We start from the raw sequence: 24,728 nt of genomic DNA on the forward strand, positions 1-24,728 counted from the left end.
CCCTGGCATAAAGCCATACTGTGTTTGGGAGAAGAAGTTTTGTTCACAGAGCAACTGCATGATTCTTAGTGCCACGAGTCTTTCCAGTATTTTCCCAGATTTGCCAGGAGGACAATAGGTCTGAGGGAGCTGGGGTCGCCAGGAGGTTTACCAGGTTTCCTGATGAGCCGAAGGATAGCTACTTTCCAAATTTTGGGAAATACTCCGTCTTGCAGGCATTTAATAAAATAAAAGAATAAAAACATATTCTATTAGGTCCATCCCAGGGCATTTTTTGGGATTGATCCTATTAATCACTGCCGACAGTTCATCAATGGTAAAGGGGTTGGTAGTTGCCTTAGTGTCATAGGTTTTGTTGGCCATTCATATAGCTGAATGTTCTGGTAGATCCCCTGCGGAATAATCCTCAGGAAACAATTTGTCTAGTATTTGATTAATTGTGTCAGTCCAGTTCGAGGTCTCTGCAGTTTCAGTTGTAACTTCAGTTGTTTCTCCCTCGCTGTCTTATAAAGAAGGCCCCATGGATTGGAATTCCCTGAGTGATTAACAAATGTAGTCCAGGTTGTTCTCTTCTTGGTGGCAATGGCTTTTGTGTATTCATTCTTTTTGGCAATGTAGCCACTGTGTAATCTTGCCACTTTAGAGGAGGACCAGTTGCGATGGCGCTGATAAAACCGTTGTGCTCTGTGATCCTCCTTACACATTGTTGCTAGCTCATTACGCCACCATGATCAAACAGTGTGACGGATGGACTTTTTCCTTGCCGACTTATACGAGGCCTTCATTAGTCCTTGCTGAAGTATGTCAACCAATTCATTAGCAGCAGATGAGTTAAGGTGGTTAGGACTGTGTGAGGGAAAATCCCTGGTAATCGAGTCATCAAACGTCTGCCAATCGACATCCTGGAGTGAGAACCTCACAAGGACGAGCTGTTAAGGGGCTCTGGGGGGAGCAACTGAGTGTTGCCATATAGAAGGTGATCACTCTATGGTCACTGAGTGTCCAGTCTGGGATTGTCTTCCAGTCAGAGATCCGGGTACTAGGTAATTGGTCGTTACTGTGACATCGATGTTGGACTCTCCTATTATTATATGTGAAATATTGCTGTGGTAGATTATGAACTATAAGGTTGTGGGAGACAATGAAATCCTCCAACAAGTGGCCTCGAGCATCAGAGATGGGGCTGTGCCAGAATGATGACTTGGCATTTACATTGGAGACAATGAGAACAGATTTCCTGTGCAGAAAGTTGAGAGCAAACTCTAAATAGTTCAGTGAATCATTGAAATCGGCTGAGGGTGGGCAATAGAGTGAAATCAAATAGAATGATAGAGGCTATTAAGTACAACAATGCAGGATTTGGGATCTTTGAGGACTGGTTGTATTACCCTAGCAGTAACAGCATACCCCATTATTTTAGTTGAAGAACCAATTTGCATCTTTGCAAAATAGGGCTCCTGGATGGCAACAATATCGATGGAGTGTTCTTCTGCTGAAAGATGGATCTCATCAGAAACAGCTCATGACCTTTGTCCATTAATTTGCATTATGCGAAGTTTTGCTCCAGGAGCGATTAGATTGGTAGAGTTGTGATTAAGATTGAGATTGACTACTGCAGTGTTGTGAATGGAAGACATCGATCCATAACTGTATTTGGATTATTCATCAGCAGTTCTTAGCTGTACCAGTTCAAGTGCTCATTGATACTCTGGGCAGGATACATCATGAACTGAGTGAGAGTGGATCTGCTTCCTTCTGTTACAGTCGATGCAGCTGGGCTGTTCGTCATGGTGAGGGCATTCTGCAGAGGCATGTCCACTATGAGCACAATGGCTGCAGGTGGGAGAGCTATGGGAGCAGTGTTGAGATGTATGCCCACATCCCAGGCACAAAAATCATTTTGTAACCACTGTGAAGGGACAGAATCTATGGGCCCCACAACCCAAAAAGATCCTGTCAGAGGAAAGGATGCTCTTGTATAGACAAGGGGAGAGGCTGATGACTCCGTGTGCTGTAGAGATAGTTTTGGTTTGAAATCTGAAGGTGATCTCACTCTTGACTTCCTCCATTGTGTATCCAGAGTCAGCCAGGTTCTTATAGAAGAGGTCCTCAAGAATCTCATTATTGGTACAGTAAAGTGGGGTGTTACATATCAGTATTGATGGGTTCGACTTCTTAGGCGGGGAAGCCAGAACACTGGCCGTGGAGAGAGAACCACTGGAGGAGATATGATTAAGGTTCTCCATTGTGGTGGTCTCCAGAACAACACCCTGGTTTCTGATGGGTCTGGCAGATTTTACTTTGATGCTCCTGAAATCTGTTTTGAGTGTGTTGGCAACCAGGTCCTTCACCTCTCTACTAGTCTTGAGTTCCGAAATTTTCACTGACCTGGAGCAGAAGGATGTGCTGCGACCTCTTATCAGAAGTGAGGGGCAATGATGCCTTCTGCCCATTATCCTCCGTGGGCACCTGCAGCCTGGATTTGTCTACTCCCGCATATGAGAGGGATGAAGTTGCAACTGGCATCGGAGCACAGCTCCCTGGACATGGGTCAAGATCCTGGAATGATGAGAGCTTGGAAAATGGGTCAACAACTTTTTCGAGAACATTCATTTTGGACTTTAGTTCATCATTAATTGCTTGGAGTTTTTCATTTTCAATGACTAATTCTGTAGTTATTGATTCCAGATTGGTCCAGAGTTCTTGGACATAGTTACCTGCAGTTTTAGTAAATTGGTTAACATCAGAGTTCAAGAAGGAGACCAAGTTGCTGCGCTGCTTCAAAACATATTGTTGTAATGACAGGGGTCCCAAGGGGCTTGACAGTCATTAGACCTCACGGAAGATGGGATGCCAAGTCGATCCAAGAATTTTAAGCCCGCACCAGAGGTCTGGTCTAGAACCGATGGAGGTAGCAATGGAGTCGCAGAGTTGGGGTCCTCAAGGGGGACTTGAGGAGGATGCAGGCAGGGGGCTGGCTGCTCGCAGCATCCCCCATCCCAGGCGCCTCCGTAGCCAGGTGGGAAGGAGCAGCAGTGCGTAGCACACGCTTCTTGATTAGACAGGGGTTTGAGCCCATTACCCCCAAATACGGAGGAAGTGGAAAGGTCAGGGAATGAACACCCGGAGCAATATGGCCTTAGTTGCTAATGCTCTTAAAAACCAAATAACTAACAACATTAGACCTTGCAATTCAGCCAGAGACAGTGTACTTTGATGGCTGGATCCTGTCCATCATCAGGCTCTCCGCATCGCTATTGGAGCATATCGAACGTCTCCTGTCCAGAGCTTATACGTCAACGCAAACGAACCACCGTTATCGCTCCGATGCAAGCAGTTGTCTCTAAAGTATGCTTTAAAACTGAAATCCCTGCCAGACCATCCTACGTGGCCATTCATTTTTGAGCCACAATGGGGAAATTTGTACAACACCTGTAAGACTGCCAATCGTCCTTTTGGTATTCATTCCCAAGAGCTACTCAAAGGACTTAAGATCAAGGAAGACAAGGTTGCCCAAACACCAAAGCAACCCCTTCCACCCTGGCATGCTCATGTTCCAGCATGTGACTTGTCCCTTAAAAATTGGGGAAAGTCGGATACTCCATCATCTGTCTACCTGCCGCTTTATTCAGCACACCGAGCTGAACATTCTGACTTCGCGCCAGCTTACACAGAGCTCAAAGTTGGAATCGTGTGTAGGATCTGCTGCTGTCTTTACAGACACCACTACATCAGAGCAGATTCTCTCTAAATGCAGCATATTTACTGCAGAGCTGCACGCTATAAAGTTAGCCTTGGATCACATTAGTAAATGTCAATACCAACGTTTAATTTTATATTCCAACTCTCTCAGTGTGTTACAGGTCTTAATAACTGTGAGATATAATCCTCATCCGGTTCTGTCTTGCATTCAGCAGAAGATTCACTTTCTCCATGAACATGAATATGATATCCACTTCTGCTGGATTCCCAGCCACATTGGGATTAGGGGATTGCTGATTTGGCTGACACCGCAGCCAAATCAGCAATTCCCAATAATAATTGCTGCCTGTCAGTCCCCTATACAGACTACAGGCAAATAATACACCAGAAGATACACTCCCAATGGCAGGATTTGTGGAATAGACAGACTACGAATAAATTATGTCATTAAAGCCTGTAATTGAACCGTGTTAGTCTAGTCTGCACAGGAATCGTAAGGAGGAAGTTGTTCTTTCCTGGACCCGCATAGGACATAGTCATTTGACTCATTCGTATTTGCTGAGAGTTGATGATCCTCCAATGTGTGAGTCCTGTGACACAATTTTATCAATCAGACACATTTTAATTGACTGTCCAGTTTTTAGATACGTTTTACTGCTTTTAACCGATCCATATACACTGATCCGTATACACTCAGTCAGATTTTATCCGACAATGACCATGTGTCTGCTATCTTTCTTTTATCTTTCTAAAATCAGTAAACCTTTTTACTCATATTTAAAAAATTTACCTTATTATTGTTACTTGTTTACTGATATTTGTCTTTTACAGTTTATACTTGTTTTTATACCCTGACTTGACCTAATTCATTAGGCCACTGAAAGTTTTACTTTTTTTTATGACCAGATTTTGGCACATTATAGCCTTAGTTGCTAATGCACTAATAAAACCCAACCAACCAACCAGCTCCAGCATTGTCAGCAGACCCAGATTCAGTGGTCTCTGAGTTCCCAGGGGCCTCTTCTTGTGACTGAAGGCCACTGCATGGTTGAGCATGTTTTGCTTCTTTCCCCTCTCCCTCTCTTTTGATTGCTGTCTACCCTTCTTTTTCTTTTTAACTGTCGATAAGGTGGTCTGTCTAAGGGATTTGTGTGGTTTGGGGCTGTGATTCACCCGAGGTTCGTTGTCGCCGGCATTACTGGTACTCTTGACCTCACTCATCATGTAGAACTATGGTTTCAATATTCGAGATGTAAAGCTATGGGAGTGGAAGATTTCACTAAGCTGTTGATTGCTTCTTAGCTTACTCTCTAGTGGGCGCTCAGTTACCCTAGCACATACACTATTTTAGCTATATTTAAGCTAGCTCAGGGCTTTTAACTGTTATTTCTGCTGGTCGTGCAGTTCAAGTTAATCAATTTTGATTATCAACTTCTATTAAACACTTAAATGCAGTCATACCCATAATGCATTGGAAGTTATTAATATCATTTCATATCCATGTATTTAGGATGAATATAGCCAGAGCACACAATATATTAAAGTAGTACAGTTCATTTCAACAGGGGTGGTCTGAAACAGAGAATACAAAAGAGATATCCAAGAGATCACTTAAAAAAAATCTACACAAGGCAAGGGCGATTCCACTTCCTCACTAAAGTAGTATTTGCTTGGGGATTTCTCCGACCGGGAGTTGTTACTCTCAGATGATGTTTGCACAAAAGAATGTTCTCGGAATCGCCAACCGTGCACTTGTCCCAGTTAAGGTTACTCTAGTATGGGTATATGAATGATAAATTAAAATTGAAAAATACTAAATACAGGCAGTTCTTGCTTTACGAGTTCTCGGATTTACGAGGTTTTTTTTCCCAAGTATCAACAAAATCGAAAATATGAACATTAATTGCAAAAAAAGAATGTTAAACACTCATAAATACCACATTTAAAACCACATGTTTAGCTATACAATACAGTGTACCCAGCTTTCCGATATTAATCTGTTCCAGAGACACCATCGTATCTTTAAAATAAAATGATAATTTTATTTTAGCTCTGTGTTTTTACTAATATTAAATTTTAAAAGAAAAATAAATGCACACCCTAGAGAGACAATTGCACACGGTGCTGTAAATAGAGATGTGTGGGCCATCCATAAATGGATATTGGATCTGGATACAAAACACAATAATAGTAGATTTCTATAGAAAATGGGATACATCCAATCTAGAACCACAAATCGACAAATCCAACTTAAACACAGTTGTCTGATTTCTTGTTTAATCACACAGTGAACTAAATTTCCGAGAGCATGCCATGCAGCTCATTTAAAGAAATGAAATGTTCTCAGCAATATCTGTTGTGTTGTGGTATGAGATGCAGACAACTTCTACACATCTGCATATGTTCATTTTTGTCCATATACCACAAAATTATAAGATACAGATTGGGTCTCCCATCTACAACTCATCTATTAAAAGTATTTTCCCAGCTAGATCTTATCCCCAGCAGTCCCTTTCATATTGTTTAAGGAGCCTTTCGGATGTCACTGATTCAAAGTTTGTACGCTGAAACCTGTTACCCCCATCCCAGATTTCGCAGACAATTACTTCTGCTGAATTTTGCTGCAAAAATTCACGACCTTTCCAGCCATTCACCCTGACACTATCTAAATGGGAGGACCAGTATATTATCTAAAATGAGAAATGACAAACTATAGATGTCAAAACCAGCAGATATCTGATTAATCTTACAATGGAAGGATATCTATGGGTAAATAATCCAAATTCCTCTTATTTGCTTTATAACCAACATATCTGGCTGTGACACTGAGCTCACATAATGGAAGAAAATATTCTCAATCGTACTAGACAGCATCTGGCTTACTTAGCACAATTTTTTGACCCTGCATGTCTCCTTACAACTCACACACAAGCTCTTAAATAGATACATGAGACTTTTTTCAGTCTCTCCCAGTGGAAAGCACTATCATCACTTAGGCAAAAAAAGACGGTTCATGTTCATGTAGACAAAATTCATTCCACAATGTGGTACTGCTAATATAGCCTACTACCAAGAAGTTAAAATGGTTGATAGATGTAATTTGGCATAAATGATCAAAAAAATAAATGGTCGGCTTCTTCACAACAACTGTGTGCCATGTTAAATGTCATTCACTGTCATGCAGTCTTTAATCAGTAAAAGCATTCTTTCAGTGCTGAGTTTTCTTGATTTTACCATGTTATTACCAGAATTAAAACGGGAAAGAAAATGATTTGTGTCAGTTCAAGGAATCCAATCAAACATGACAGACTGCCTAAAGGCATTCACAAAAGTAGATTTCAGAAATGTTTTGATTGGCAAGCACAACAGAACAAATGTATAGTTGCAGGAGGTTTTATTGAAGAATATTACCAATGTAAACAATTGTTTCAATAAAACTAATTTTTTCTAGCATTCACTGAATTTTTTCATTAAATAACTAATATACATTAAGTTCTGCTGTTGTGCACTTGCCTCTTTTTTTTTTTTTTTTTTTTTTCAGAATATTCCACTTACATATCTCACACAAAATAAACTTAACCTAAATGCAATCACTGACTAAATTACTCCAACGTATTGCACTAAAACCAGGTACCCAACAGAACTCCGTGCTAATGCTAATAAAAACATATTAGCATTAGCATTAGTAGAGGCATATGATGCAAGAAAGCAAGCTAATGCAGCATCAGCCAAAAAAAAAAAAAAAAAGAAAGAAAGAAAAGAAAACCACTCCCATTTTACCCCCCTCCATTTGTTCAAAATACCTGCCCAGCTGAGCCTTAAATTTATTTAGGCTATCAACTTCCACAACAAGGGATGGAAGTCTGTTCCACCAACCAACTACCCGCTGGCTAAAGGCAAACTTCTGCACATCTATCCTACAACTGTCTTTCCTCAGTTTCAATTTATGCCCTCTCAGGTGATTATTCTGAGCAAGAGGAAGAATCCCATCAGCATTGAGCATGCCCAAACCATTCAAGGCTTTATACACCTCAATCAGATCACCTTGCAGGTGCCTAGTCTCCAGACACTGTAATTTGCAAAACTTAAGCCTTTCTTTAAGAGCAACTCTTTGATCCATTCACTAATCTTGTTGCCCTTCTCTGTACTCATTCCAACAGCTCTACATCCTTCTTAAAATGAGGCCTCCAGACCTGTATACAGTACTCAAGGTGTAGCCTAACCATTGCGTTATACAAGGGGATAATCACCTCCTTATCTATGCTAGAAAAATTCCTGCATATCATTGATAAGACACCATGAACTACTCTTGAAGACCATCTGAACTACTCTTGAAGACCATCTGAACTGCTCAGAAAACTTCATATCTGCCTGCACAATTACCCCCAGGTCTTTTTCATTCTCTGCCACTGTCAGTGTAATACCACAGATTTGATACGTTACTCTGGGGTTACTGCTTTCCATATGTAGTACTTTAAATTTGTCAATATTAAATTTCATTTGCCACCTCTCAACCCATGTGCTCAACTTTTCTAGATCATGTTGCAGCAGTGTACTGTCATTAGTGTCCTTAACAACCCTGCCAATCTTCGTATCATCTGCAAACTTGGACATTAAGCCTGATATACCATCATCAGTATCATTTATAAATACAGAAAACAACAATGGACTCCACTAATAACATTAGTCCACGAAGAGCAGTGTCCATTGATTACCACTCTCTGTCTTCTCCCACTCAACCATCCCAATCCATAGCAGCAATTTGTCTCCAGTGCCACACTGCTCCAATTTGTGCAGCAGTCTTCCATGTGCAACAGTATCAGAAACCTTTCTAAGATCCAAATATATGATATCAAATTTATTCTGTGCATCGAGTTCCTTTGTGACCACATCATAGTATCCAATTAAACTGGTCAGACAAGACTTCCCCTTAACAAAACCATGCTGCATCCAAGCTATAAATGAAGTGTTGTCTAAATGATCCTGCAGTGCTTCTTTAACCAGTGTCTCCATTAATTTCCCTGGAACAGAAGTTAAATAACAGGTCTATAATTACTTGTGTCTCCCTTTGATCCTCCTTTGTGAATTAGGGTCACATTTGCACATCTCATCATAATTATGGCTAAGGGTTTGCTTACTTTCTTTGCTGTCTCCTTTAATATAACTGGATAGATCCCATCCATCTCAGGTGCCTTTTTTATATTTATCCTCAACAATTTCTCCAATTTCCTCTCAGTTATTACAAAATCATCTAGCTCACCGCCAGAGTTTACTTTGCCTCTGGCATTTCCCTTCCAGAATAACTCCTCATGTGTGAATGTAGATGCAAAATACTCCTTTAGTTTGTTAGCCACCTGAGCAGGATCGTCAACTGTTGAACCATCAATATCCAGTGGACCAATCTGATTCATCCCTTTCCTTCTAGAGTTTACATAGGTAAAAAACTCTTTTCTGTTTTTCTTTGCATCCTTTGCTAAGGATTTCTCATAATCTGCCTTTGCCTGCGTAATCTCCTTTGTGACTTAGTTACAGACCAGCTTATATCTATCATAGGCTTCCATGTGACCCATTAATTTATATGTATCCCATGCACTTTTCTTTTCTTCCACATGTCTCATTAGTTCATCTGACATCCATTTAGGCCTAAACCTTGAACAATATTCTCAGTAGGTATGTAAAACCTACTAGTTTCCAAGATTAATTCGATTAATTCTTCGAATGCCTCCCATTTTGTATTTGCTGTTGGTAACATCATCAGTTGGTCCCACTGTATAGAATTTAAATACTGTCTCAGACCACCATAGTCGCCTTTATGAAAGGAAAAACCCTTCCCTTTACCCCTGAATAGTTACCTCTTTAAGTAAATCCCACTTCAGCACAGTGATCACTGCCACCTAGTGGTTCCTTTATCTGCAGATTCTTAATGCATGAAGAATCACTACTGATAATCAGATCAAGAGTATTACTCCCTCTAGTTGCCTCCCGAACCGGCTGATGTAGAAAACAATCATCCAATAAATCCACAAAAGCCTTGCTAGTGTGTGAGGGACCAACTCACAAATTCCAGTCAATATCTGGGAAATTAAAATCCTCCATTATAAGACTCTCTGATTTACTGGCCCACTAAGTATTCAGAGGTTGAATCACATGTTTTCTTGTGGGAGGGAACCTCAGACATTGATGGGTTCTTAAACCAAGGCTTTTCTGAACAAGTAACAAAAATCAATATTACCAAGAGGAAAACAAAAAATAAAAAAGTTTTTATGAACCAATATCTAGCTAGAATTGAAGTTTTCTTGATGTGGACGTTAACTCGGCCCTGGAAAGATTGGGCAAGGCTCAAGGGGTAGAATTTTTTTCATTCTGGTCTGCTTGTTAAAAGGAGAGACTGCTTCTACAGGGATGAGATACACTTAAATAGAAAGGGTGCAAGAATATTTGCTGATGCTATCAAGGCAGCGTTAGGTGGGTCGGAAAACTGCTAGCTTGGGGGAATACACAGACCAATAGATTAAAAGTAGCCGCTGGCAGAGGTGAAAGTGATTCTTGCACTGCTTCTACTGGAATGAGAGCAGCAGCCTGGAAAACAAGATGCAGGGTATTTCAGAGAAAGTAGGATGTGTTATAGGCCTAATGACTCTGATGAGTATAATAAACTGTACAGCAGTTTATTATACTCATCAGAGTCATTAGGCCTATAACACATCCTACTTTCAATTTTGCAACAGGATCTGGAAAGGTTGAACAGATGGGCTGAGAGGTGGCAAATGAGGTTTAACATCGACAAATGTAAAGTGCTGCATATGGGAAACAGTAACCCCAGAGCAACGTATCAACTCTGCGGTACTACACTGACAGTGGTGGAGAATGAAAAGGACCTGGGGGTAATTGTGCAGGCAGATATGAAGTTCTCTGAGCAGTGCAGACGAGCTGCAAGAGTAGCTCATGGTGTCTTGTCAGTGATATACAGGAATTTTTCTAGCAGGGATAAGGAGGTGATTATTCCCTTGTACAAAGGGTACTAGGAAAGTTTTGCAATATGACGCAACAATGAATCACAGGAAGCTGCTTGTTGCTGCATGTTGAGACATGTTCATACGTGCATAGTAGCCGCCGCGCCAAGTCGATGGGCTCAGTTATTCATTAGTAGTGAGAGTGTAAAGTGCTTGCGATGGCATCGTGGTCACGAAATGAGATAAGGACAGTTTTGCGGTATAATTTCGTGCATGGTTTAACCATAGACCAGTGCTTAGAAGAAATGACTCTTGCACTAGATGATGATTGTCCACATCGTACAACGATATTCAGGTGGTATAGAGAATTCCAAAGGGGAAATTTCACTCTGGAGGATTCTGAGAGGCCGGGAAGGCTACGAACGTCAGTTACGGAGGAAAACGTTACTGCTGTGAAGAAAATGCTTGACGAAAACAGGCGAGTGACCTACCAACAGATAGAGGATACTTTGGGCCTAAATGCACCAGCAATTCGTTCGATTCTGCAAGATCATTTGCACGTGAAGAAACTTTGTTCTCTCTGGGTGCCGCATCAACTGACTGAAGAGCAGATGACACGACGTGTGACTTGGTGCCGGGAGATGTTAAAAAAGTTTGATAAGGGACAATCTCGGTATGTGAACAACATCGTGACAGGTGACGAGACTTGGCTGTACTATTACGATCTGCCGACCAAGGCTCAAAACAAAGTTTGGGTCTTTGATGACGACGACACACCCGTAATTGTCAGAAAATCCCGATCTGTAAAGAAGAAAATGATAGCTGTATTTTTAAAATCGAGTGGAATTGTGGAACGTGTCGTTTTGGACACGCAGAAGACAGTCACAGCTAAGTGGTATACTGAACAATGCCTGCCTAAAGTCATTGGATCTATGAAGAACCTGCGGCCAAAGTCAAGAATGGACACCTGGTACCTCCATCACGATAATGCTGCAGCTCACCGCGCCAAAGCCTGCACCGAATATTTGACCACGACAGGACTGAAACTTCTCGAGCACCCTCCCTACAGACCAGACCTTGCTCCCTGCGACTTTGCACTGTTCCCGCATGTGAAAATGAAGCTAAAAGGTAGGCGGTTTTCCAGTGATGAGGACCTTCTACGGGCTTGGGACAACGAGTGTGCTTTACTCCCTAGTGAAACTTGGCAGAACTGGTTTAAAGATTGGTTTCGGAGGATGGAGAGGTGTATTGAATGTAGAGGAAATTACTTTGAAAAAATTAAATAAACAAAGCTGTATTGCAAAACTTTCCTAGTACCCTTTGTATAAGGCAATGGTAAGGCCACATCTTGAGTACTGTATACAGGTCTGGAGGCCTCATTTCAAGAAGGATGTAGAGCTGCTGGAACGGGTACAGAGAAGGGCAACAAGATTAGTAAATGGAACAAAGGGTTGCTCTTACGAAGAAAGGCTTAAGTTTTGCAAATTACAGAGTTTGGAGACTAGGCACCGGCGAGGTGATCTGATAGAGGTGTATAAGGCTTTGAATGGTTTGAGCATGCTCAATGCCAATGGAATTCTTCATCCTTCTCAGAATAATCACCTCAGAGGGCATAAATTCAAATTGAGGAAGGACGGATGTCGGATAGATGTGCGGAAATTTGCCTTTGGCCAGCGGGTGGTTGGTTGGTGGAACCGACTTCCATCACTTGTTGTTGAAGTTGATAGCCTAAACAAATTTAAAGCTCAACTGGACAGGTATTTCGAACAAACGGAGGGGTGAAATGGGAGTGGGTTTTTTTTTTTTTTTTTTGGCTGATGCTGAATAAGCTTGCTTTCTTGCATCATATGCCTCTGCTAATGCTAATGCTAATGCTTCTACTGGAATGAGAGCAGCAGCCTGGAAAACAAGATGCAGGGTATTTCAGAGAAAGTAGGATGTGTTATAGGCCTAATGACTCTGATGAGTATAATAAACTGTACAGCAGTTTATTATACTCATCAGAGTCATTAGGCCTATAACACATCCTACTTTCAATTTTGATCTCCCAGTGCTGATGTCACACCAAACTGACCCAACACTGCACTGTCCAGAGAAGTCGACTGGCTGCACTTCCTTGGATGTTATGTGTTTCATAACCCCTCCTCCCATCCTATCCTGTCTACTCTTACTGTACACATTGTACTCCTCAAATTCCAGTTCTGCATTCCTTATATCTGTGTGATATCCCAACAATATCTGCCTTTGATGTTTTGAACAACACGTCAAATTCATCAAATTTATTTATCAAACTCCTGGCATTGGTGTACACACAAGTATACATGCACCTGTTCCTATTCTTAGCTATCCTAACACAACCCATGTGTTTACTTGTACCGCAGTGACTCCCAGCAGTCTCTGAAATACCCTACATCTTGTTTTCCAAGCTGCTGCTCTCATTCCAGTAGAAGCAGTGCAAGAATCACTTTCACCTCTGCCAGTGGCTACTGTTAATCTATTGGTCCATGTATCCCCCCAAGTTAGCAGTTTTCTGACCCACCTAACGCTGCCTTGATAGCATCAGCAAATATTCTTGCACCCTTTCTATTTAAGTGTATCCCATCCCTGTAGAAGCAGTCTCTCCTTTTAACAAGCACAGACCAGACTGAAAAAAAAATTCTACCCCTTGAGCCTTGCACAATCTTTCCAGGGCCGAATTGATCAACAAGGCTCTCATCATATACTCGCTCCTATCGTGTCTGGGCAGAATTGCAGACACTTCAACCCTAATTCACAGCCTTTTCAACAGTGACCTGTACTTCTTAAGTAATTCTGCTGGTATCCTACTCTTAATATCATTAGTGCCAACATGTACAACAATATCACCTTTTGTGCCCATAAAAGATATCTGCACAAAGTCATTAACCTTTGCCCCTGGCAGACATACCCTGGTTCTGTTCTAGCTATCCTTTTTACACAGTATGTTTCCCGTTTCCCTGACAATAGAGTCACCGACAACTACTAGTTCCTGTGGGACCTGCGCATTCTGCCTTTTGGGTTGCCGCTGTGTTATGTGATGATCAAGCACAAGCTCTGGCGTTGATGTGGGTAGCTGAGAGCTTGATGGGCCCCTCAATTTAGATCCTTCAAGGGCACATACCCTGTCCTTCAAGTTCTTGTATAGGCCCATAACAACACTGAGTTTTCGCCTGATTTCCTTACACTCCTTACATCATACACACACAAAGACATTCTCCTTGCCAATATCATGTTCCGTACCTGATTGCTCCACAAACATCAAACTAGCAGTGCATTTTAAAAGGCTGTGATATCGAGGGCAACTGCCTCCCTCAGTTCTCCCCTGAGCCACAGCACTCCTATTAGCTTGAGCCTTTTGCCTTGCCGCTCTGGTCTGAGTCATGATTTCAATTTAATTTCAATAAAATTTCAATTTCTGTACAAAATTATAACCCTAAACTTATATCCCAATGCAGTTATAACACTATATATATATATACACAGTAAACCCCCGCTGTTCGCGGTATCTGTATTCGCGGTTTTGCATATTCACGGTTGCTGATTTAATATAAAATGAAACCTAAAAAAATACGAATTTTAAAGCGCTGTGAACATTTTCCGCCATAAAAAAACATGGGCGTGGCTAAAATTATCTTTCCCGGTCAAAACAGTGCTCAGTGGGTGGGGGAAGAGGGGGTGACAAAATCGTGAGTTTGTATGTTTCTCGCTAATCCTTGTTCAGTATGTGTTATGCACTTGCCATGGAAGGTTTCGTCGTTTGCTTTTAATTTATATGCTTATAAATTGAATAAATTTATCAATTTATTAATTCATATGCTTACAGAAGTGATAAATCTACCATTTTGCAGTGTAAAACAGACTTTTTCGAGTGTGTTAACGGAAGAAAGTGATTTTATTTGGACAAGTTCTTTTTAACCTGTACAAAAATATGGCTACAAATAACAAGGGAAATGTGAAAATATCAAAGAAGGTGATGACATTGGCGAATAAAATTGAGTTATTAGACAAAATTTCTAATGGTGAAAGTGTCTCCTCAGTGGCAAAACAATATAAAGTCAATGAGTCAACGGTACGATCAATCAAAAAATCGGAAGTAAAAATCCGCCGTAGTATCCGTGAAAACGCGCTAATTGCTTCAGAAATTTACTCTGTAACTCGTGATATTAAATTAGAAAAAATGGAAAAGGCTTTAAATCTGTGGATAGAAGACCGAACTCAAAATAAAATTCCGTTAAGTTCACTCATCATTCGTGAAAAGGCAAAACTCCTTTATCAACACTTTAGCGAAACTGGTGATAGAACGGGCAGAATAAGTTTTTTAGCTAAAGCAAAAGCACTGGATTGAAAGATTTGTTTGAAATTTCTAATAAATATTAATTTAATATTAAATTGTTTCTTATTTTCATTTCGATCTCATATGCTTGCATTTCACTATGTACTGTCTATGTACATAGTCATATTATGAAGGTACATATAATACATACATAGACAAAATTTTAGACTAGTTTTTCTTATATATTTCATACTTTGGAACGGAACCCCTTTATTACTATGGGAGCCATAACTCAGTATTCGCATTTTCGGTATTCGCGGCATTTCCCAGGAACGTAACCCCCGCGAATAGCGGGTGTTTACTGTATATATATATACATATATATATCTATATATATTTTTTTTTTTTTTTTCAGTTTCAAGTATTATCTCCGAGTTTCGTTATATAACTTCCGTACCAAGTTATGCATTAATTAATAATGTTACATTTGTAAAATCTAAGTCATATGTATTTAGTTAAAAAAGTACAATTTAATTGACAATGAAGTTTAACAAGATTAATAAATTTTACTGATTAATTGATAATATTATACTGTATACTATACTGTACTAAACTAAGCTAACACTATCTAGTACGGGATATAACATTGTATCGTATAACAATAGTGGCAAGTTACATTAATACTAAAATAGTATTAATCTCAGTTACAACAGTATTGTTTGAAAGAAAATGTACAAAAGTAGTTGGAATAAATTAAAATTAATGCATATAAATGTCTGTGCAAAAATTGTTTTTTAATGGAAACTCTATATTTGTTATTTTCAAGTGTGGATACCTTACTTGTGACAGGAGCAAAGTCATCTCATGTTGACAATGTGCACTCAATGATAGAAGAGATGAATCCAAAATTTACAACATTATTAAAATTGGATGATGTTCGAGATGTAATCACTGAATCGGTAAGTGGCTATTTAATCTTTATTTTTGTTAAAAAGAAGGGAAAAGTTGCGTGGGAAACATTTACTCTCTACTATTAACTAATGCATTATTGTCAGTTTAAATATGTATCAGTTGTTAATTCATGATTGCTTAAGAGCATTATTAACAGTAATGTTTTCTGCATGAAAGCAAAATAATGAAACATTGCTAAATATTGTTCACTTTATAAGTAAAAGCCTAACGTTAAAGCTAAGCATAACATTATAATTGTAATATATAGAGAAATATCACTGTTAAAATAGAAATATCATTGTTAAATATAATATTTACTTACTGCTGCAAAGGGAAAAATTTAATCCATTATTATTTTAACATCAGTTAGTGCATTTGCACTAACTCAGCGGTTCCCACACTGTGTGCTGTGGTGCCCCAGGGTGCTGCAGCAAACTCACAGGGGTGGCGTAGAATATTTTAAATTTTCAAGGGAAACACAGCAATACTCTGAATCTGTCAGAAACCATGCAAACCACTATCTTGAGGTAGTTTACAGTTTCAACATTACTTATTAAGTTGTTTGGACCTAACTACTTAACTGTACTGTTCGGTATTTCTTTTGGCCTAGGGGGTGTCATGAAAAAAAATTATTGAGACACTCAGAACCCAGAAAGTTTGGGAACCTCTGCACTATAGTTGAATTTTTTAGAAAAGCTGAGGTTCGTACATTGGCATCATTATTGTAACATCTCATTGTGAAATCCTTCGCAACAAGTTGCCCTCCTTATAATTCAAATAAATAGCATTTCCTCATTAGAGAATACTACTGCTACTTATTTCAGTTAATTACCACCACTCAGACAGCATTGGTTCGAAGCTATTTGGCTTCTTATTCAGTGAGCGAGTAGGTACTCAAAGGGTTGGCAAGACAGTTGACTAATCTTCACTAAAGTTGCAATGTCTTCTCTAAATGATAATCCAGTTGATTAGTCTTCTCTAATGGGGAAATATTACTTATATGAAGTATAAGGAGGGAAATTCGTGAAGGATTTCATAGTATGAGATGTTGCAATGACGATGCCAATGTACTGACTTCAGTTTGTTTAAAAAATTCAATTGCACTAACAAATATCATAGTTTGAATTTTAGATGCTTTGAGACTTTCTGCCCTAAAATATTATTAGTCCATTATTACTGTAATTATTACACTAATAATTATTATGCACTTGTAAGCCGAAAGGAAACAAACTGTCTTGGCTTGGTAGTTTATTGTTAAACTGAGTACACTGTCACCAATGTAATTCAGAGAGAGAGAAAACAAACGACCAAGGTACATGATTACTGCTGATGCAATAATGCATATGAATGCAGACACTACATATGAATGGAAAAGAAATTTTGTAATTAACTTTTCAGAACTTGATTAATTTTGTTTCTTGGTTGAATCTGTTTAAGGGAAAGAAACCAGCTGGTTTCTTGTTATAATGGTGTGTGTGTGTTACACCTCTGGTTTTAGTTTAGTTATTATTGCACAGTACCACATGCCATTACAGGCTTATGTTCTGTTGAGGGGATGGGGTAAGCATACCAAGCTTTCTATCAGAAGAAATATTCTGTGAAATATGTATTACTAACTTGACTTTTGTTTGTTTTTATATTATTAATTTGAGACTGCCTTGCTAATTTGGCATAATTTAGACCACTGAATAAATAAGAACAAGTAAAGAATACATATTGCTGAAATCACACTTAGTTCCACTGACTGATTTCTCATTATTTTGATGATTCAGGACCACTGATTAGAGATTTGATGAAAATGTTTAGGTTTAATGATATTGTAAGTAAAATTATTTTCCAGCATATTTTCACAGTACAGTTAATTGAATAAAGAATATTATAGACAAAAATCTTCAATTCTCATGTTTTCTCAAAAAAAAAAAAAAAAAGCATGAATGAAAATGTGATTTCAGCAATATGTGAGCGGGTATCGAAAAATTTATGGCCTCACTATGAAGCAGTTGACTGATACTAGCATTGTTTATTATTTTTAAATATAGTCTCTTTGGAGATGTGCACATTTGTTCTGATGATGCTGCAAGGAAAATGTTAAGATTTTCTGGTGTGCACTTCTAGCAAATAGAACAAGAGTGTGCCAGAAAAAAGGTTAAGACCTGAAAAAAATTATTCTATGGCTGATAGGAATTCTTTATTTTGAAATTTTGTCCAGCCATGTAAAATTTAAGTTTTGTAAACAAAAAGTAAAATATGACTGGGCCACATCTTATAAATAAGATGGGTATCAGAGCAGTTCATACCACTGATGTATTTCAGTCATTATGATTGATGTTTGAGTTGTGCATTGTATTTTGTTGAAACAAGATGCCTTTTGTCAGAATTTTATTTCTCTTAGACCTCATAGCATCTCTTAACTAGCATAATAGGTTGTTAATAGGTTATTGCTGTTACAATTTTACCTTTGGAACATAGTTCACTATTATTATTTCTTTGTAATCCCAAAAAATTGCCTTCATTACCTTTGAGCCAATAGAAATAGTTTTGCCTTCTTTGGAGGTGGTGAAACTGGAGGTTTCCATTGTTTGAAATTGTGTGTTTTACTCAGGCTGTCAGGATAGTGGTGGGGTCACATCACATCACATCATTGATTACAAATCTTGCCAAAATTTTCTAGATCTGATTGGTAACACCAAACATGTTGGTGAAGGACTCTCTGAGAATGGTTGGTATGTTACTTTATCACTCATTCATATGAGATTTTTTTTTTTTTTTTTTTTTTTGCACCTATTCATATGCCTATATCATATATGCCGACTCTCATAATCTGTCCTTTTTATTTAATTAGATCCCTTCTCCTCTCACTATCATGTTAGAGTTGGTACCAAAGAGTTTTCCATCTTTTTTCAAAACAGCATTTTGCTCCTTCTCCAGCCTCATTCCAAAACAGTAAAACTGTTAAAATCAGAATTTTTTTAAAAAAATGCTGTGAATTTTCTCTGAATTTCAATAAAGAATACAGCCATGGTAAACACTTAAGAATACTTTGCTGTAACTATTGACTTAATCATAAAGGGAGGGGGCAAATTTCTGCAGGTTTTCATTTCCAATGCAATTTTCATATATATGTGGCCCAGGAATGATATCCTCTTTCAATTTAGAAAGCAATAAAGAATAATGAAAGAACTTAAAGTTTATTAAAAACTAAATAAAGATTTTTTTTTTTTTTTTTTTTCAAAGAAAATAAATTCAGCATTTAACTTCTAACTTGCATTGCCAGTAGAGTCTAGAAATACAAGGGCACTGCCAATAGATTAGTAAAGGCCACCTTCCTTGTTAATCACAATTAAAAAAGAACAGTGAGAGACCAACGTCATGAATGCCAGATGAGTTGACATGGTAAAACTTCAGTGTTAGCTGTTTTATACATACCATTAAAAAAAAAAAAAAAAAAAAAAAAATATTAGTGCAAGTTTATTTATAAGTTACAAACTTGCACTTGCCATTGGAATTATTTGTATACTGATACAATCCAGTTAAGTGTTACATCTTCATATATTTAATACACTCATAGCAGAAGCTGTATATGTTTAGTGAATAAATTTGTAAATTGCAGACTAAGTTTGGAAATTAGCTGACTTTCTATCGTGAATTCCCTAAGACCAAACCAAGTTTCCTTATGGCATTCAAAAGTCTACTAGTTCCAAACAGAATTCATAGATAGCAAGTTTCCCAACTGGATTAATCAGTAACATTAAGTTAAATATTATTTAATTTTAACTTAAATATAATTGTATTTGGAGAACTAATTTTTTGAACCAAACTTAAACAAAGTAATTATCAGTATCATCAAAGGTATAGAGAAATAGATATTTTGCAGATCACTCCTGTCAATAGCAGTGTGAGAACCTACCAGATACCATTTTGAAAGAAGAAAGAATTGATGTATAGTGTCCTTGGAATAATTTGTTATGAAATATGACAAGTTAACTCAAGTCACTCTTGGAATTTTAATAATTCCTCATAGTAATGCTGAGTGTTAGAGAATATTCAGACGGTAGGGAGGGAAAAACTGAATTGAAATCTTATCTGATGCAGTTTAGGAAATGCTCTTGACAGTGAAGTCTGCTGCACTATCTTGCTTAAAGCAATCATATTCATTTGTCTAAAAATTAATCCAAACAGAAATCCACTGGCTGAAAAATGTTAGGTAAGCTAATATTTAAATGTGTATTGTACTGTACTGGTAAACAATCGTATGACTGTATTTTAATATGAAATGTGTATTTTTTTTTTTTTTTTTTTTCAGTGAAATTTGATTTTTACTGCATTGTGGACTTTAGAAAACCTCCTGCTTTTTCCAGAAAATCTCCTCCAGCCTACAAATACCTAATCTTCAGCTTTTCAAAAGTAAAAAAAACTGACAGCTGTGTTATAGCATTCACTTTATTGTGGAATGATAATCTCCATTCTGCCATCAACATATTTTGTGTTGCATTTGTCCTCCATAGACAAAATCCCAATTAAAGTCATCCCACTTCTCAAAAGGAGTAATAAGCCAGTGGGATCTACAGGAAGTCACTGAAGAAGAAATAGCAAAAGGAACTGCAGGAACAGAATAATAAATATCAGTTTATTGGTCAACCTCCTCAGCATAGATACACTACCCTACCATTAATATCTGGACACCTGTATATCTACAAGAAATCTTTATTTTCAGGAAAACTAATAGTGTGCTGAAACCTTTAGCCTTTATGGCAGCCTCTAGTCTCCATGTCCTCCAATGTTTACTGTCATTTGACTTTCAAAGCAATGACCACTTCAGCTGCTTTTTTTAGGTGGCCTTTCTTTACATGCTCCTGATGATCCAATTGATCCTGGAGGTTCTATATAGGATTGAGGTCAGGGCTCTGGGCTGGCCAGACCAATTCTTCCACTTGCATATCCTCAAACGAGTCTGTCACAACATGAGCAATATGATATAGAGCATTGTCCCAGTGATACAGGTGGGCCTTCCCTGATGTGTTGCCAAAGCATAGGTAACATATTATTGGTCCGAGATGTCTAAATAGATCTTAGCATTAATGAATTTGTCCAAAACAACCATTGATCCCAAGGTAAAGGCAAGGGTTTTAATTTTAGAAAAGGGTATTATGGAAGTTTAAAGCGCTACATGGTATCTATTAATTGGGTGGATTGCAGAGGGAGGGTGAACACATTAGAATTATGGAATATCTTTAAAGCAATAAACACAGATGCCATGAACACATGTATTTGTATATCATTAAGAAAATATAGCATAAGAAGGGTGCTGATGGGAAAATTACAGAGCGATGAAAAGTGCTGAAGCATACAACTGCTCAAGTTTATCTGTAATAGCCACAGTTAAGGTTTGGGAGGCTGAGGCTGAGTATGAGAATGCACTGGCTAAGAGAGAGAGAGAGAGAGAGAGAGAGAGAGAGAGAGAGAGAGAGAGAGAGAGAGAGCAAAGAATGAGAACAAGGGATTTTTCATGTATGTGAATACAAAGAGACGAAAACTAATCGGGTTTAACCCTTGTAAACTGGGTGTAGGAAAGCCTTAGATAACCCAGCTGATGCTGATAATGAATTGAATAGCTATTTCACATTGGTTTACTGAAAGCTGCTTTGTACTGAGGCGAGACTTTGTGAGTGAGGCTGAGACATTAAATTATTGATGACTGCTTATCAGAAAAACTTGAGCTTTAAGGCAAGTAAGTCTTTTGAGGTTGATGGCATATATCCAGTAATTTTGAGGGAGGCAGCCAGAGAGTGCATTGAATCATTGTTAATTATGAGGACATTATTGCCTTGAGAAAGATTCCCTTGGATTAGAGAAGTGCCAGTGTATTGCCAGTACATAAAAGTGGTTCTAAGGGTGAAGTTGGTAACTACAGATCAATTAGCTTTACTTCAATGGCCGGGAATACCTTGGAGGCAATGATTAAGAGTGTAGTCAGATATATTTAAATAGAAATGGCATTCTGAAGGACACACAATATGTACTAACCTGTTAGTCTATTTTGAAGTTATTCATTAGCTGGATATAAGGAACAATTTTGACATAGTTTATTTGGATTTTAGCAAGGCATTTCACTTAGTACTCCTTGAAAGATTACTGTATAAGCTGGAACATGTTGGGATTATGAAAAATTTCAGGATGACTGCAGGGCAGAAGATTGTGATTAGTGGATATTGTCTTGGTGGTCTCCCAATTGGTCCTTGGACTGTTGTTTCTGATTTTCATAAATACATCAACAAAGGGATAGAGGGAGCATGATGTCAAAATTTGAAGATGTAAAGATTGGGAGAGCTGTTATTGATCTGTGCCAAGCAGCATTCTTACCTTCAGGATGACTTGGACAGGCTTCAAGAATAGTTAAAAAAAAGTGGCAGTTATGTTTTAATGCAACAGAATGCAAGATTATACAGTAGAGCCAATAATCTGAGCTAATTGGGACCAGGGTAGTTCAGACTTTCGATTTGTTTGGATTTTCGAACCCATCAAAAATACTGTTCTGGAGACTATAAAAGAGGTTTAGTAAGTTTAGAAATGAAATCGCTAAGTTCTGCTTAAGTATTTTTATTCATAGGTAACAAAACAAATGGAACTTTCATCCATAATAACATATAATTTATTGGCCTTTTACAAAAATAATTATTTTTTTTTCTGCATCATTTTTGAACTTCGTTTCCTTGTTGCCAGATCTCTCACTCTTTTCAGCAAGAGTAGTTGAGTTGGTAAGAGCATTCACTTTGTTGCTCTTACCAAGCTATCGTAGTCTCTAGTGCGGCGAATGCCTCATCATGCGTAAGCTCAGTGTTGATGTCATTTTCTTTGTCATTGTCCTCATCCATATCATTTTCAGGAGCTCCAATTTCTTTTACATTCACATTTTCATTTAAAACAGGAAACCCTATGTAAATCAATATCATTTTCCAGCCACGCCCTTGCATCATTGCAATCTTCAAACCCAGGTATCGACCGAAACAAGTTGATCATCTCATTCTGTATTTGTCCCGCATCTGCTTCAGTTTGATTCTGATCATCTCCTATGGTTTCTTCTGCAATAGACCACAGTTTTTTCCAACCATTTTTTAAATTCTGTGCAGAGAGTGATTCTCACGAGTCGGCTATCATGTAGCAGCTATACTTGAGACTGGACTTTTCGAAAAAGCTATGATGCTTTCTTCGTTGTTTTCTGCTAAAAGTAAATGGATGCCTCCGTAGCCAGGTGGGCAGGAGCAGCAGTGCGTAGCACATGCTGCTTGATTAGACCGGGGTTCGAGCCCGTGAGCCACCAAATACGGAGGATGCAGAAAGGTCAGGGAATGACCACCGCATATCCCCAGAGCAATATGGCCTTAGTTGCTAATGCTCCAAAAAAAAAAAAAAAAAAAAAAAAATACCCCAAAATATTGGATGACTGTTTTCATGTTCGAGACAGCAACATGTTCGAGAGGCAACCAAAGGGAGTAATACTCTTGATCTGATTATCAGCAGTGATTATTCATGCATTAAGAATTTGCAGATAAAGGAACCACTGGGAGACAGTGATCACAATGTATTGATGTGGGATTTATTTAAAGATGTAACTACCATCAAGGATAAAGGAAAGGGCTTTTGCTTTCGTAAAGGTGACTACAGAGGTCTCGGACAGTTTTTAAATTCTGTTCAGTAGGATCAACTGATTATGTTACCAACATTGAATTCTAAATGGGGAGGCCTTCAGGGACTTAATTTTGGAGGCTACTAGACTTTTCATTCCAACTAAGAAATACTGTTCAAGGTTTAGACCTAAATGGATGTCATATGAATTAATGAGGCTCGTGGCAGAGAGGAAAAATGTATGAGATGCATATAAATTATAACAGGTGACACGGAAGCCTATGACAGGTATAAACTAGTCTGTAATCAAGTCACAAAGGCTGATTATGAGAAATCTTTGGCAAAGGATGCAAAGAAAAACAGCAAAGAGTTCTTTATATATAAACTCTAGAAGGAAAGGGATGAATCAGATTGGACCACAGCATAGATGGGTTGACTATTGATGATCATGCTCAGGTAGCTGATAAACTGAATGGGTATTTTGCATCTACATTTACATTAGGAGTTATTCAAACACTGACAGGGAGCTAAGTGTTTTTGTATTAACTGAGAGCAAAGTGGAGGAGAAATTGTTGCAGTTAAACATAAAGAAGACACCTGGGGTGGGTGGGAATCTATCCAGTTATATTAAAGGAGGCAGCAAAGGAAGTAAGCAAACCCTTAAGCCATAATTATGAGAGCTTCCTTGGACTCAGGGTATGTCCCCATAGACTGGAGGTGTGCAAATGTATCACCAATTCACAAAGGGGGGAGGGTTCAAAAGGTGACACAAGTAACTATAGACCTGTTAGTTTAACTTGTGTTCCAGGGAAAATCATTGGTTTAACCACTGGTTAAAGAAGCATTGCAGGATCATTTAGATAAGACTGCAGTAATAGTTAAGACACAGCACAGGTTTCTTAAAGGGTGGTTTTGTCTGACCAATTTGATTGGATACTATGCTGTGGTCACAAAGGAACTGAATTCCAAAAATATCTTTGATATCATATACTTGGATTTCAGGAAAGCTTTTGATACTGTTGCACATGAAAGACTGCTGTACAAATTGGAGAGGTATGGCATTAATGGTAGGTTGCTACAATAGATAAAGGGATGGTTGTGTGGGAAACGACAGAGAGTGGTAATCAATGGACACTGCTCTTCATGGATAAATGTTATTAGTGAAGTTCCACGGGGTTCAGTTTTGGGCCCATTGTTGTTTTGTATAT

The 24,728-nt window shown here is 38.4% G+C and overlaps 1 protein-coding gene across 3 annotated transcripts in view; it reads left to right on the forward strand.

Annotated features, from left to right (window-relative positions):
• The window catches only part of LOC150080956 (uncharacterized protein ZK1073.1-like), a 404,766-nt gene that overhangs the window by 295,713 nt on the left and 84,325 nt on the right, over positions 1-24,728 (forward strand). For all 3 annotated transcript variants that reach the window (XM_090381331.1, XM_090381332.1, XM_090381333.1), the window contains one exon: positions 15,773-15,905. In XM_090381331.1, coding sequence (XP_090237457.1) covers positions 15,773-15,905 — 133 coding nt within the window. The remainder of the gene's footprint in view (positions 1-15,772; positions 15,906-24,728) is intronic.

Source organism: Mastigoproctus giganteus, chromosome 9 (assembly GCF_048544385.1).
Source record: "Mastigoproctus giganteus isolate SK-2022 chromosome 9, ASM4854438v1, whole genome shotgun sequence".
Lineage (NCBI taxonomy): Eukaryota > Metazoa > Arthropoda > Arachnida > Uropygi > Thelyphonidae > Mastigoproctus > Mastigoproctus giganteus.